The following is a 14,031-nucleotide window of genomic DNA, read 5'->3' as shown; positions in this document are numbered from 1 at the left end:
CTCGGTTTGGCTGGCACCAGGGCGGACACGGCACACCGATATATTGGTGCCTCAGGCATTGGGGCAACCCATACGAAGCGGTTGGCGGGTACCCGGGCTTAACCTCTCTGGCAACGCAATTGGCAAAAAGACAGGCTTCATTTCTTTTCGCCATCCTTCAACCCCCATTTCTCTCATCATCCCATACTTTTTCCAATCTTCTTCGGAGACTCCGTCCCGTGCAGCTGCGTAGCCGCACTTTCATCAAGAGACGTAGCAAGAGTTTCGCTTTTCGTTTAGCACCAGCCTTCTTTGGGGCATTGTCCTTGCGGTCAACAATAACCCCCGCACTACGTGCTCTCGCCCACTTCGTCGACCCCCGGATACCGTGCAAGCTGCATCACAATGGCGGAGCGATACATCCCCGAGCACCGTCGGACTCAGTTCAAGGCGAAGAACACCTTTAAGCCTGAGGAGCTGCGCCGCCGCCGCGAGGAACAGCAGGTTGAAATTCGGAAGGCCAAGAGAGAAGAGAACTTTGCAAAACGTCGAGGAATTGGGACTGGTGAGAATCGTCCTGGCGCCTCGCTTGGTGCCGCTCCAGACAGTGACGATGAGTCTGCCCCCACAGAATCTCAGGTATGTGCGAGTCATTCATTTTGATTTTAAGGTTGTTTGAAAATTTGAATGCCATCTGTCCTCCGTCTCCAAACCACCATGGCACCGGGAAGGGCTTTTTTCCCTTTCTAGCAGTTCTTTGCTGGAAAAGTAGATGATCGTTTTACCTGTGATGTGGGGGTCTGGCATGTGGCTGCCCGACCCCACATCAACGCTTGCAACCTGACATCCAAGCTCATGACAGGTCTTGCAAGCTCAAACTCGGCAATCTGTCAGTGCATGATGGCGTTCGAGAAGTTTTCTTTTTGCCTTGTTCATTTTGAAATCATCAAATCATGACTGCTAACACACCTTTATCATAGTTGAACGAGGACCTTCCTCAAATGGTCGAAGGCGTTTTCTCAGACCAAGTCGATTTGCAGATTCAAGCCACAACCAAATTCCGTAAGCTTCTGTCAAAGGAGCGCAATCCTCCGATCGAAGAAGTCATCAAGACCGGCGTTGTTAGTCGCTTCGTTGAATTCTTGCGATCTCGCCATACTCTTGTACAGTTTGAGGCTGCTTGGGCCTTGACCAATATCGCCTCTGGTTCTGCTACTCAGACTCAGGTCGTCATTGAAGCTGGTGCCGTTCCTATCTTTGTTGAGCTATTGGCTAGCACCGAGCCCGATGTTAGGGAACAAGCGGTCTGGGCTTTGGGTAACATTGCCGGTGACAGCCCTCAGTGTCGCGACTATGTGCTCAGCTGCGGTGCTCTCAAGCCCCTTCTGAACTTGCTTGGCGACAGCCGCAAGCTCAGCATGCTGCGCAACGCTACCTGGACCTTGAGCAACTTCTGCCGTGGCAAGATGCCCCAGCCTGACTGGAATACCGTGAGTTTACACATGCCACAGTTAATCTACGCTGGAACACTGGACTAATAAATTCTACTAGATTGCCCCCGCTCTTCCTGTTCTGTCGAAGCTCGTTTACTCCTTGGACGATGAGGTTCTGATTGATGCCTGCTGGGCTATCTCGTATCTCTCAGATGGTTCCAACGATAAAATCCAAGCCGTTATAGAGGCTGGCATTCCACGTCGCTTGGTGGAGCTTCTGATGCACGCTTCCACGTCGGTCCAGACCCCTGCGCTGCGATCTGTCGGTAACATTGTCACCGGTGATGATATTCAAACACAGGTCATCATCAACTGCGGTGCCTTGCCTTGCCTTTTGTCTCTCCTGAGTTCAACCAAGGACGGCATTCGCAAAGAGGCTTGCTGGACTATTTCCAATATCACAGCTGGCAACACTTCTCAGATCCAGGCTGTCATCGATGCCAACATCATTCCTCCGCTGATCCACCTTCTTCAGAACGGTGACCTGAAGACCCGAAAGGAGGCCTGCTGGGCCATTAGCAACGCCACTTCTGGAGCTCTTCAGAAACCCGAGCAAATTCGCTACCTTGTCGCCCAGGGCTGCATCAAGCCTCTGTGTGACTTGTTGACTTGCCCTGATAATAAAATCATCCAGGTTGCGCTCGACGGCCTCGAGAATATCCTGAAGATTGGCGATCTTGATAGGCAAGCGGCTGGCGAAAGTGCTGAGACCATCAACCGATTTGCCCTCTTCATTGAGGAGTGTGGTGGCATGGAAAAGATTCATGATTGCCAAAACAATGCGAACGAAGATATTTACATGAAGGCTTACAACATTATCGAGAAGTACTTCTCTGATGATGAGGAGAATGCGGACGAAGGCATGGCTCAGCCCGCCGGTCCAAATGGCACTTTCGGTTTTGGCACTAACGGTGCCGCGCAATCAGGTGGTTTCAATTTTGCCAACGGCGGTGACTCCATGGACATGTAAAGAAAGGGAAAATAAAGACACATCCCTTCTCTTTCGACCAAAAATCTCCGCAAACACTACATATGAATTTTCCAATCAATACCCCCCTTCACAACCACATTTACCCTCACAAAATCACGTCCTAGCTCAAGTAGAGCCTAACGTTTGATCCCTCCCCCCCAACGTCGTCACAACAGTCCACCGTCCCTATTTTCTTTTTTTAATCTGGTATGAAGATCTTCGTAGGTGGAGAGCAAGGTAAAACGGTTGCAGGATATGATTCAGGTCCTATGGTAGCTTGAAAGCTCCAACCTGAGAGATGAATGAAATGATGCAGGAGAATACCGAAAAAAAGTCGGAACTGCCTTCTGGGCAGCCTGCGCTGGCGGTGCGCAGGCTCAAAGCGATGTAGGACATTGGCGGAGGAGTAGTTCCACCCAGCGAGTTTCACGGGCGTCTCTCAAGAACCGAAAGGACGGTCAAGTCACGAAACAGACAATAATTGTTTTCATGCGGCGACTGGTCCCTCTGCACCTTGATTACCCCGCGGGAGACGTCGCTCCAGCGTGGAAGTCATAACCAAGTGGTTATATATCACGGTAGGTACACCAATGTAGTGAAATAAAAGATATCTCGCCCCCATACGACGACCATACACAGTTCTGTGGACCAGTGAACTGGTGAACTGGTGTCTTATCACTCCCTGACGCACTACTTGGAATAGATTTGTTCAAGAGTCGTCGACCATGTTAAATGTTTGCCTATTCCAGACCCCTTTCTGGTTGTGTTTGTCCATACAGTAAGTCACACGGCCATGACCCCGCCTGCAGAGCGTAGGGTACAATGTGCGAATATTATATACACTGTTCGGGGTTGCAATTTGCATCCATAGTCCACTTTTGCCGCCAGATGAACTCAAGCACCGCAAAGCCGAGCAGCAACGCCAGTACATACATCTGTCATGGTGAAGAAGGGCAAAGCGAAGGCTGAGCTGCCGACACAGGCTTTAGAGTCTGCTGGAAATAGTGGGACAAAGACCAAAAAGGGCCAAAAATCCGAGTCCTCGACGCCAAGTGTTCCGCCAGCAGGCCCGCCCAAGCCAACCGTCAAACAAATAATTGGAGGCTCGTCATGGACGGGTAAGCTCCCAGTCAACCTTCTAAGTGAACACTGCCAGAAACAACGTTGGGAAAAGCCAGAATACGACACCCGAAAGACACCTGAAGGATTCTCAGTATGGGTCACTTTGAGCGCAAAGGATCCCAAGACTCAGCAAATGACCAAGTTGGACCCATTCAAGATACCTCTCAGTCACAAACATTTGATCCTGAGGGAAACAGCCCTGGAGGCCAAGCATGCTGCTGCTACGTATGCTTTGTTCAGAGTTTGCAGCATGCAAAACAAGCACACCGTGCTGCCGCCAGACCACAAGTCGTTGTGGAAAGAGTTTCAGGCATTGAAAGTGCAAGATGTGAAGGATGGGAAGGCATGGATGTATGAAGCGGATCCATTCAAAGCGCTTCAAGAAAGACAGGAGGCCAAGGCTGCTGCGGACAAGAAACGAAGGGAGCTCGAGCAAGCCAAGGCCAAGGCCAAGGAGATGCCCGGTGCATCAGGCTTGGTGTTGTTGAGCAACTCTGGAAACGATAAGGGGACTTCATTCAACCCGATGAAGGGATGGACCACGGCACCAAAGGTTGAGATGGGCAGACAGACAAGAGTGCAGCTTGAAGCACTTCTTCGAAACGGAATCTCCTGGAATCCGCGCCGTGTACGTATGCAACAAGATCAGAAGAACTCCCTGGTGACGGAACTTGGCAAATTAGGATTCAGACGAAGCCACATCATCGAGGCGGTGGAATACTGCAAAGACCGGGAAGAAACCCTTGAATGGTTGTTGATTCATGTACCTGAAGATGACTTGCCACGCTGGGCTATTCCCGAAAGCTATTCCGCTGGTGTTTCTATTGGATCCACAAATCTAAAGCGAGAGGGAATTATTAAATCTTTATCAGAAACAGGATACTCTGTTGAGCTGTGTAGTCGCATTCTCGATGGAAACGATGGAGATGAAAGTAAAGCAGCCGAGGCCTTGCAGCAAATTTTGCTTTCATCCAACTCTGCAAGCGACGCAGGAAAAGGTGAGCCTGATGACTTTCTGGACATGGGTTCACCAGAAGAGCAATGGGAAGAGGAAATCGCCAGCCTAGAAGCCATGTATGGTGACGCTTTCCGCCGCGAATCCAGCGACTTGATCCAGTTGAAGCTGGAATCAGTAAAGAACGCTCAGAATGGTCAAGAAGGCGAGGTTGAAACGTTCCTGCAAGTTCGAAGACCGTCTAGCTACCCGAAACATCTGATAATAGCAATCATCGCAAAGCTGCCGTCTTACATTAAGCTCAGCATAGTCAGACGGGCCCTGGCATACATGGAAAATTCCCTGCGGGATGAACCAATGAAGATTTATCTCGTTATGGACTGGATTCAACAGAATATCAACGGAATCATTGACAGCCCTGGCAATTTAGTTGACATTTCAGCTGTTTCCTCCGCAGCCTCAGAAAACCGTCCAATTGCACAAGGGGGACGGGTAAAGAGAACTCGGAATGTCCGACCCATCAATTGGATACCCGATTTTAGAACCAAGGAGGAGTGGCTTCAGCGACAAGAAAGCTCGGCATGGAAAGATATGTTATCGAAACGACAGAGACTCCCAGCTTGGCAGATGCGAGAAAAAATCGTCAAGACAGTCAAGGACAACCATGTGACCATCATAAGTGGTGAAACCGGTTCGGGCAAGTCTACCCAATCTGTTCAGTTTATTCTGGATGATTTGTATGGCAAAGGCGTGGGAGGCTGTGCGAACATGATTGTTACGCAGCCGCGACGAATTTCGGCACTTGGGTTGGCTGATCGCGTCGCAGAAGAACGATGCTCAAAGGTTGGGGGGGAGGTTGGCTATATCATTCGCGGGGAGTCTCGACAATCAAAAGACACGAGGATCACGTTTGTCACAGCGGGCGTGCTGCTGCGACGGTTGCAAACATCGGGCGGGCGAGTGGAAGACGTGGTTGCTTCGTTGGCCGATGTCAGCCATGTGGTAATCGATGAGGTGCATGAACGCAGTCTTGACACCGACTTTTTGCTGAACTTGATACGCGACGTGATGAGAACCAAGAAGGATATGTTGAAGCTTATTCTTATGTCTGCTACGCTTGATGCTTCCACGTTTATGGACTACTTTGCTACAGAAGGACTGAGTGTGGGCTGCGTCGAAATTGCGGGCAGAACATTCCCGGTGGACGAGTACTATTTAGATGATGTTATCCGGATTACGGGATTCAGTGTTGAGAAGCCAGACGCTGGCTTTATCACAGATGAGTCTATGGGAAAAATTATTCAAAAGCTTGGCCACCGGATCAACTACACCTTGTTGGTGGACGCCGTCAAGGCCATCGATTACGAGCTTTCGTACGAGAAGAAGCCGGATGGTATACTCATATTTCTTCCTGGTGTGGGCGAGATTAACCACGCCTGCAATCTTTTGCGATCTATCAACTCGCTGCATGTCTTGCCGCTGCATGCGTCACTGGAGACTCGAGAGCAGAAAAGAGTATTTTCCAAGCCTCCTCCAGGAAAGCGCAAGGTTGTAGTAGCTACTAATGTAGCGGAGACATCCATTACCATTGATGATATCGTTGCTGTTATTGACAGTGGCAAAGTTAAAGAAACTAGCTTTGACGCCCAAAACAATATGAGGAAGCTCGAAGAGACTTGGGCGTCGCGGGCGGCCTGTAAGCAACGGCGTGGACGTGCGGGCCGTGTTCAAGAAGGCAGATGTTACAAGCTATACACCGAAAACTTGGAACGACAGATGGCGGAGCGGCCTGAACCCGAAATCAGGCGAGTGCCTCTTGAGCAGCTCTGTCTTTCTGTGCGAGCCATGGGCATGCGCGATGTGGCTAGATTTTTGGGGCGATCACCAACTCCGCCAGATGCCAAAGCCATCGAAGAGGCCATCAAGCTACTAAGGCGAATGGGTGCGTTGGATGGCGATGAGCTGACTGCCATGGGTCAACAGCTTGCCATGCTGCCGGCTGATTTACGATGCGGCAAGCTCATGGTATTTGGGGCCATTTTCGGCTGCTTGGACGACTGTGTCACCATTGCGGCGATTCTCAGTACTAGAAGCCCGTTTCTTGCTCCACAAGAGAAGCGAGAAGAGTCACGACAGGCGAGAATGCGGTTTTTCAGCGGAAATGGCGATCTAATTACTGATATGGAGGCGTTCCGAGAATGGGACAGCTTGATGAGAGATCGTCTGCCCCAAAGGCAGGTGAGATCATTCTGTGACGAAAATTTCCTGTCCTATCAAACCCTCTCCGATATTTCCAACACCAAATCGCAATATTACGAAGCTTTGAATGAGATTGGACTTGCACCTCGTTTCAGGAGCGACGGAGCGACTTCCAACTCAGTTCGTAATGTTCAGCTGATACGGGCATTAATCGCTTCTGCATTCACACCCCAGATCGCCAGGATTCAGTATCCGGACAAAAAGTACGCAAGTTCCATGTCCGGCGCGATGGAGCTTGACCCCGAAGCACGATCAATCAAGTACTTCAATCAAGAAAACGGACGGGTATTTGTTCACCCAAGCAGCACGGTATTTGATAGCCAAGGATTCTCAGGAAATGCAGCGTACATGGCATACTTTAGCATCATTTCTACCAGTAAGATCTTTATCCGGGATCTAACACGTAAGTGGCCACTTAAACACATTGTGAATATATATTTCGAGTACTAAAAGAGATTAGCATTCAATGTGTTTACGCTGTTATTATTCTCTGGGCCAATCGAGTTGGATACCTTGGGTCGCGGACTGCTCGTGGATGGATGGCTAAGACTTCGCGGATGGGCTCGCATCGGCGTCTTGGTAGCTAGACTGAGGGAAATGGTAGATGATTTGATTGCGCAAAAGGTTGAGGACCCGGGTCTGAATTTGGACAACAACAAGGTTATTAAACTGGTGATTAAACTGATAGAGCTGAATGGGCTGGATGCATGATGCCCAAGCGCTGGATAGAGCGGTGGCGTGAGAGGATATGATTCTTTAATGAGATGAACGATGAAAACTTGCAGTTTTTTTTTTCTTTTCCCAGACAAATCTGTGCTGCAAAATATGCCATTATCACAATGCATCAGGTTTCTTTCAAGGGCGGCCCAAGGCTGATTGATGAGTGAGACGTTCAAGTTTAGCGGGGCGTTCAACATCAGCTTTCACTCCCAGTCTCTCACTCATCTCTCATCCAGCATTCACGCACCTCATCACAACCAAACAATGGACTCCGACTATGACGAAGCAATCACCAAGGACGAAATACAAGGCACAGCCCCTACGTCGCCTCGGCCCCAAAATGCCTGCAAGACCTCCCTCCACCCCCCCCCAAGCCATTACCGCAACTAACAACACGGCTTCCGCAGTCACGGCTCTCATGGCACCCAAGCCCAAACCACCGGCGCGGTCAGCAGCATCAACATCATCCCTAGCACCGCACGCATCCCACCCAAACCCATTCAAAGACCGCCTCGGGCTAGGCGCCTACATATCCTCCCCGGCGTCCTTCCCACCCTCTGTGATAATCTACCAAAACGCCGACTTTGTCGCCATCCACGACAAATACCCCAAATCCACCATCCACACGCTTCTCCTCCCTCGCTCCCCCTCCCACAACCTCCTTCACCCCTACGAGGCCTTCAAGGACGAGGCCTTTCTGGCAAAAGTCCAGAAGGAAGCTGCCAAACTAAAAGCCCTTGTCGCCGCGGAACTACAGCGTCGACTGGGGCGGTATTCCAAGGCAGACGCAGCTCGGCAGGCGGTGCTCAACGGCGAGAAGGAGAGCGAGGACGGAGAGCTGCCGAGTGGCAGAGACTGGGAGAGCGAGGTCAAGGTTGGCGTGCATGCGGTGCCGAGCATGACGCATCTGCATATACATTTGCTGTCGAGGGACATGCACTCGAGAAGCATGAGGCATCGGAAGCACTATAATTCGTTTAATACCCCGTTCCTGGTTGATGTGGGTGATTTTCCCATGAGGGAGGGCGATGAGAGGCTGGATCCCAAGGGGCAAGGGTACCTGAGGCGGGACTTGAAGTGTTGGCGGTGTGGGAGGGGGTTCGGGAATCGCTTCACGAGGTTGAAGGAGCATCTGGAGGACGAGTTTGTGGCGTGGAGGGCTGAGTGAGGAGTTGAGTTGCTCGCGGGCGTGGATTCGGAAGTGCTAGACTGTGAGATGCATTCTGTTTGCATGCAACATGGGATATTAGACTCTGGAGAATTTTTCAGACAAGGTAACACGCTCTTGGACTCTGGACTCTTGGTGCACCGACAAGTCGTTCGGTATACTACTTACACCGGCCTTTTCAATTTTTCAAAAGCCCGTGGTCGAACAGGTATATCTCGTCAGACACTGCAACTAGTCCATTAAGCAATGTGTTTTAGTAAAAAGCAAATGGATACCTAAAGTACAAGTCGTCCTACCATCCTATTCCGTACTCGGGATGATGCCCCCAAGCGCCTGATTTGCCAGAATACCACCTAACATACACAGCCCGAAACCAGCAGCAAAATCCATTTCACGCAAAATAACCCTTAATCTTGCTAATCCATTGTTGCCCAGTGTCTTCTTCCCGCGAAGAGGCGATTCCTGAAGGGCCTACGTCGAAAATTGAGCAAGAAGGACGTGGGCACAATGTTGAGCATTTCTACTCACTGTCGAGAGCTTCGTCATCGCCTTCAGCATCTTCGGAGTCCTCGACGTCCTCAGCGTCTCCTCTGATCCCGGCCTCCGGCGCGTCCACGTCCATGCCCTCCTCCGCTGCTGCCTCCAGCTCCTCTGCCGCGTGCTTCGCCTCCTCGACCGTCTCGGCTTCGGCAACAAGTGTCGCGTCGCCTGATTTTCTTGGCCGGCCCCGTCCCTTCTTAGACTTGGGAGTTGGAGTCTTCGCCAGTGCGGCCGCCTCTCCCCCAAGCTTGCGTGGGCGACCGCGTGATCCGGCTCCCGCAGCCGTTGTCTTGGTTGGCGTTTTCTTCTCCCCGGGCTTCTTGCCGCTACCCTTGGGGCGGCCTCTTGGACGTCCACTAGGTTCCTTTGGCGGCTTATTTAGCCTCGGTCTTCCACGCGGCCGACCAGTAGGCTCCTTTGGTGGTTTATCTGATCGGGGTCTTCCACGCGCTCGACCACCGGCCTCTGGTTTGCTCACGCCATCAGCGCTGGCGCGGGATGCCCTTCGGGCAGGTGCGTCTGCAGAGGCAGATGTCGCCTCTTCTCTGGTTCTGGCCATGATACTTGTGGCGGTTAAGAGGACAAGGCAGTGAGTGAGTGGGTGAGGATGTTTGTGTGTGTGTGTGTAGCTTGGGATAGAGCGAGACGCGCAAAGTTGTGTGAGTCGTATGTATGCGGCACGGTTGGAAAACGACTAGGCCGGTCGGCCTGGTTTTATGCTTAGTGATAAGAAGCAACCATGAAAAATGGTTGGAAAAAGGGGAAAGAAATCACGGAGAGGGGGGAGGTTGATGGAAAGAAGCAGTGAGTTGCTTTTGCGATCGATGAATTACTGGCCGCGGTTGGACGCGACAGAGGTTGGAGAAGGGGTGATGAAATCAGAGGGCACTTGGTTGTGTATTCATCAAGCAAGGTGGTGGCTGATTTTGTCTGTGTTTCCCAAGTCGCGCGCAGACGCGTGACGGGTGGTATTGTGCGCAGGGACCAGCGAACGAAGCGCATTGGCTCATCAGCCCCACCATCCATCGCTCCTTCCCAAGCCACACGTCCGCCATGTTGGCCCTGGCAACAACCTTGACGCCAGGTAAACAATGCTCTTGCCCAACCATCCATTTGAGCACCATTAATTACATCTGCGCAGTTGGGCATCTCGCAGCCTTGGAAATTGACAAACTCAAAAATTCAGAGGAGAAAAGAGCTACCCGACCCCCCGTCTAGTGCCGTTCCGGGGCTGGATAATGTAGTGCGTTCTCCGCCTGCGACTCCACGAAACTCTTCTTGACATCCACGAGACATTGCGTACAATGGCTCTTGATGCACGGTTGATGCCATCCGGAACTCCTGACCGCCAGGTTCGTTCTTCCGCCTCGACGCCTTCGCTTCGCTCTAGAGATGGGAGTGTGCCTCTGCTGTCCAGGATGGATGGAGGAGGAAATGTAAGGGTCGTTGTCCGCGTGAGGGCCTTTTTGAAAAGAGGTAGGCAGCCTCCTCGCTTTACAGCTTGACATTTCAATGAGACCATGGTGACGGTGTATTAATTTCTTTGTCGTGGATAGAGCTCGATCGACAGGCACGATGCTTGATCCAAATGGATCCCATCACACAACTCACCACCTTGCGTGCTCCAGATCAAGACACCGTCGATAGCTCGATACCCAAGTCGCGAAAAGTAATTGAGGACAAGAAATTCACCTTTGACAACTCCTTTTGGAGCCACAACATCAAGGATGCCCACTACGCCCATCAAGAAGATGTGTACAACAGTCTGGGCGAAGAGTTCCTCGACCACAATTTTGAGGGATACCATACTTGCATTTTTGCCTACGGCCAGACGGGGTCGGGAAAGAGTTACACGATGATGGGCACTCCGGACCAGCCGGGCCTCATTCCACGGACCTGCGAGGACCTCTTTGAGCGTATCGACGCCGCCCACAACGAAAACTCCAACATTGCCTACAACGTCCGGGTTTCGTATTTTGAAGTCTACAACGAACACGTCCGTGACTTGCTGGTCCCCGTAAATCCCAACGCTCCTCCCCACTATCTCAAAATTCGAGAATCGCCGACGGAGGGGCCTTACGTCAAGGATTTGACCGAGGTTCCGGTGCGGAACATTAACGAGATTCTGCGATACATGAAGAATGGCGACCAATCTCGAACAACGGCAAGCACAAAAATGAATGATACCAGCAGTCGAAGTCACGCTGTTTTCACAATTATGCTGAAGCAGATTCACCACGATATGGAGACGGATGAGACAACGGAGCGTAGCTCTCGGATTCGATTGGTTGATTTGGCGGGAAGTGAGAGAGCAAAGTCAACAGAAGCAACCGGCGCTCGACTCCGTGAGGGCAGCAACATCAACAAGTCTCTTACGACACTTGGCCGGGTGATTGCTGCTCTAGCCGACCCCAAGGCTCTGCGATCTGGCAAGCGTAAGGATATCGTGCCATACCGAGACTCCATCCTTACATGGCTGTTGAAGGATTCACTTGGCGGCAACAGCAAGACAGCAATGATTGCTTGCATAGCGCCGTCCGACTACGACGAGACACTCTCCACCCTCCGATATGCTGACCAGGCCAAGCGCATCCGCACACGTGCTGTGGTCAACCAAGACCATATCTCCACTGCGGAGAGGGATGCTCAGATTGCCGCCATGGCTGAGGAAATCCGAAAACTCCAATTGTCAGTGTCGGATTCACGGCAGCGAGAGAAGAATGCCAAGGAAGCCGAAGAGAGGCTTGAAGAATACCAGACCCGCGTGGCTACTATGCAGCGCATGATGGAAGAACGCAGCATGGTGGCCGAGAGCAAAATCAAGAAACTGCAGACAGAAAATGAGGCTTTGAAACTGCACCTCAAGCTGGCCATTGAGAGCCTCAAGAACCCTATTCCCGCAGTCAGCATCAAGCCCCAACCGGCGGGAGAGGCAGAAAGGGAGAATTTCGACGAGTACTCGGACGACGACGACGACGATCACTACTACGACGATGGATATGATACAGAAAGCACGGCAGGCGTCGACGATTTGCAAGAGGAGATGCATCGGTACTTGCAGGATATGGGGAATCTGAGAAAGTTGATTGGGGGAGACTTGTCCCGATTCAAGAACGAGGAGAGTGTTCGAATGCCGCTAGGAGTCAGGGAGAATGTGTGAAGGAGAGGGTACGGGCAAGATTGACATGTGACGGATTCGGAAGCAGGAGAGGAGGCGCGGACAAATGAGCAGCATGTCACGCGGAATAAGCGCTGGTGTTTGGGAGCATGTGTTATTGGGACTCGTTTTGAAGATTCTGGTAAAGAGTCACATAGGAATACTTACAGGATTGATCAGCTGACATGCGAGGTTCAATAGTGACTGTTGTGTAAACAAACACAGTGTTCTCCATGGATGGGGAATTAACTACTTTGCTCTGGGGCTCAATGCCCGAAGGTAGAAATACGGGTTTATTATTCTTCCCTCTTCACCTTGCTGAGCATGGTTCTATTCCACACTTGCCACGCAGGCAATTAGTGATACCATAAGCCATGAACGTACTATCAGCAAAGACTTGGCAAGAACTTCCAACGCAAGCCTTGTCCCCCCAACTCGAGGGCCCGACCTGCCAACGGGCTGCGCCACCATGATGATTACACCTTTGACTTTCCACTGTCGGACGTCTCTCTCCCCCGGCGGTCTTCATCCACATGTATTCACGGGAAAGGACCGGGGCTGGACGAGGGTGTGTGTAAGTGGTCTCCCCGCTGCTCCCGATAAATTCCCAGAGTACGGGGGCGCTTTTCTTCCACGGGGGAAACCCCCCATACATGCGGACGTATTTTCCAGGAATCTAGGCCAGGCCCAGGAGGACAAGCGGCAAGGCAACGTACGCGGCGAGGACCATGTGCAGGGCCGCCGGCGGGCGTGGCAGAGCCGGTAGGCACAACAGTCGAGTTGCTGCCGAGAGACGTGGTAGGGACGGCGGCCGGCGCACTTGTCGGCGACGTACTTGGACGTGCCCGTCTAGACAAAGTAGTCGGACACGTAGCAGCCGTCGGCGGTCTTGTCCCAGATGGTGCCGCCGTTGATGTCCGGGCCCTGGGTCTGGCGGGCGATGGACACCTTGTCGTCCTTTTTGTAGGCCCTGACGATGGCCGGGTCGGTGGCTGGCCCGGCGCGGCAGTTGACCGTCGTGCCGGTGATGGGGTACGTTGCCTGCGCGAGGGCCGCGAGGGCGAGCGAGCCGAGGATCGAGTTTATTTTGAGGCTCGGGTGGTGGTGGGTGGTGGTGGGTGGTTTTTGCAGCTGACGGTGCCCATGGTCACTTTGGCCAAAGGGTTCTCCTCCTGTCTGGATGTATACACACGTTGCTTTGGCGCCGTGCCTGCCCGGTTGGTATTTTGTAAATCTTCATGGTGTGCCTGTTGAACTACCCCCCTGGACGGTGAGGGTTGACCAAGGCCGAGGTTTACACCATGCGTCACGGGCACAAAGCTTGTTCGTCTATGCAAACATTCAATTTTCCATCGAGTGCTAGTGGAAACATGCAGGGCTCTCTTCTCACTGGGTGCGAGAAACGCAGTCTAGCTGTACACATTTGCACCCCAACTTTCCCGCATCGGGAACGTGAATCCCGTGATACACATGTAGAGAGAGGAGAGAGAGAGCCTGCACTACGGTACCAGGAGAGTTCTCCACTTTTGGTAGACCTTTGGTAGTGCAGTTGGCAGGTGCCACCAGTGACATCTCTCTCTTCATAAACCCCAACGACAGACGCCGAAATACAACCAAGCACATGTCACGCAATACGTGTGAAACCCTCGGCTCCCGCGCAATGCCACC

General features: G+C 52.0%; 6 protein-coding genes across 7 annotated transcripts; 4 read left to right on the top strand and 2 right to left on the bottom strand.

Annotated features, from left to right (window-relative positions):
* Positions 1 to 131: 131 nt before the first annotated feature.
* Positions 132 to 3,129, top strand: cut15_1 (Importin subunit alpha-1). Of its 2 annotated transcripts, XM_007808648.2 has the most exons (3): positions 132 to 618; positions 960 to 1,469; positions 1,531 to 3,129. In XM_007808648.2, exons 1-3 carry the CDS (start codon positions 385 to 387, stop codon positions 2,440 to 2,442), a joined length of 1,656 nt encoding a protein of 551 aa, XP_007806839.2. In that variant the 5' UTR covers positions 132 to 384; the 3' UTR covers positions 2,443 to 3,129. The 2 variants fall into 2 exon arrangements, with proteins under 2 accessions (XP_007806839.2, XP_065977662.1); XM_066117870.1 differs by lacking the exon at positions 132 to 618 and having other exon boundaries at positions 882 to 1,469; positions 1,531 to 3,072.
* A 250-nt stretch (positions 3,130 to 3,379) lies between these two features.
* Positions 3,380 to 7,634, top strand: ucp12_1 (helicase). Its single transcript, XM_007808649.2, has 2 exons — positions 3,380 to 7,181; positions 7,239 to 7,634. Exons 1-2 carry the CDS (start codon positions 3,383 to 3,385, stop codon positions 7,487 to 7,489), a joined length of 4,050 nt encoding a protein of 1,349 aa, XP_007806840.2. The 5' UTR covers positions 3,380 to 3,382; the 3' UTR covers positions 7,490 to 7,634.
* A 119-nt stretch (positions 7,635 to 7,753) lies between these two features.
* On the top strand, positions 7,754 to 8,940 carry HNT3 (aprataxin-like protein). The gene has a single exon (XM_007808650.2). It carries the CDS (start codon positions 7,776 to 7,778, stop codon positions 8,664 to 8,666), a length of 891 nt encoding a protein of 296 aa, XP_007806841.2. The 5' UTR covers positions 7,754 to 7,775; the 3' UTR covers positions 8,667 to 8,940.
* Positions 8,941 to 10,083, bottom strand: J3458_003627 (uncharacterized protein). Its single transcript, XM_007808651.2, has 2 exons — positions 9,195 to 10,083; positions 8,941 to 9,137 (listed from the first exon to the last, which is right to left on the bottom strand). Exons 1-2 carry the CDS (start codon positions 9,763 to 9,765, stop codon positions 9,058 to 9,060), a joined length of 651 nt encoding a protein of 216 aa, XP_007806842.2. The 5' UTR covers positions 9,766 to 10,083; the 3' UTR covers positions 8,941 to 9,057.
* Positions 10,084 to 10,289: 206 nt separating this feature from the next.
* J3458_003626 (uncharacterized protein) lies at positions 10,290 to 13,815 on the top strand. Its single transcript, XM_007808652.2, has 2 exons — positions 10,290 to 10,682; positions 10,763 to 13,815. Exons 1-2 carry the CDS (start codon positions 10,511 to 10,513, stop codon positions 12,364 to 12,366), a joined length of 1,776 nt encoding a protein of 591 aa, XP_007806843.2. The 5' UTR covers positions 10,290 to 10,510; the 3' UTR covers positions 12,367 to 13,815.
* Positions 13,213 to 13,603, bottom strand: J3458_003625 (uncharacterized protein; the record flags this gene model as incomplete). The annotated part of the gene is made up of 2 exons (XM_066117869.1): positions 13,213 to 13,494; positions 13,556 to 13,603. 2 exons carry the CDS (start codon positions 13,601 to 13,603, stop codon positions 13,213 to 13,215), a joined length of 330 nt encoding a protein of 109 aa, XP_065977661.1.
* Positions 13,816 to 14,031: the final 216 nt, after the last annotated feature.

This window comes from Metarhizium acridum, assembly GCF_019434415.1.
Source record: "Metarhizium acridum strain ARSEF 324 chromosome Unknown scaffold_13, whole genome shotgun sequence".
Lineage (NCBI taxonomy): Eukaryota > Fungi > Ascomycota > Sordariomycetes > Hypocreales > Clavicipitaceae > Metarhizium > Metarhizium acridum.
This window is presented reverse-complemented; position numbering and strand designations above follow the sequence as displayed.

Excerpts from the sequence above, each read along its gene's own strand:
- J3458_003627 (XM_007808651.2), bottom strand. The coding sequence starts at position 9,765 with ATGGCCAGAACCAGAGAAGAGGCGACATCTGCCTCTGCAGACGCACCT. Across the intron at positions 9,138-9,194 it reads CGATGACGAAGCTCTCGACA|GCCCTTCAGGAATCGCCTCT; the intron begins GTGAGTAGAAAT and ends TTTTCGACGTAG.
- J3458_003626 (XM_007808652.2), top strand. The coding sequence starts at position 10,511 with ATGGCTCTTGATGCACGGTTGATGCCATCCGGAACTCCTGACCGCCAG. Across the intron at positions 10,683-10,762 it reads GAGGGCCTTTTTGAAAAGAG|AGCTCGATCGACAGGCACGA; the intron begins GTAGGCAGCCTC and ends TGTCGTGGATAG.
- HNT3 (XM_007808650.2), top strand. The coding sequence starts at position 7,776 with ATGACGAAGCAATCACCAAGGACGAAATACAAGGCACAGCCCCTACGT.
- ucp12_1 (XM_007808649.2), top strand. The coding sequence starts at position 3,383 with ATGGTGAAGAAGGGCAAAGCGAAGGCTGAGCTGCCGACACAGGCTTTA. Across the intron at positions 7,182-7,238 it reads CTTTATCCGGGATCTAACAC|CATTCAATGTGTTTACGCTG; the intron begins GTAAGTGGCCAC and ends AAAAGAGATTAG.
- cut15_1 (XM_007808648.2), top strand. The coding sequence starts at position 385 with ATGGCGGAGCGATACATCCCCGAGCACCGTCGGACTCAGTTCAAGGCG. Across the intron at positions 619-959 it reads CTGCCCCCACAGAATCTCAG|TTGAACGAGGACCTTCCTCA; the intron begins GTATGTGCGAGT and ends CCTTTATCATAG. Across the intron at positions 1,470-1,530 it reads CCCAGCCTGACTGGAATACC|ATTGCCCCCGCTCTTCCTGT; the intron begins GTGAGTTTACAC and ends AAATTCTACTAG.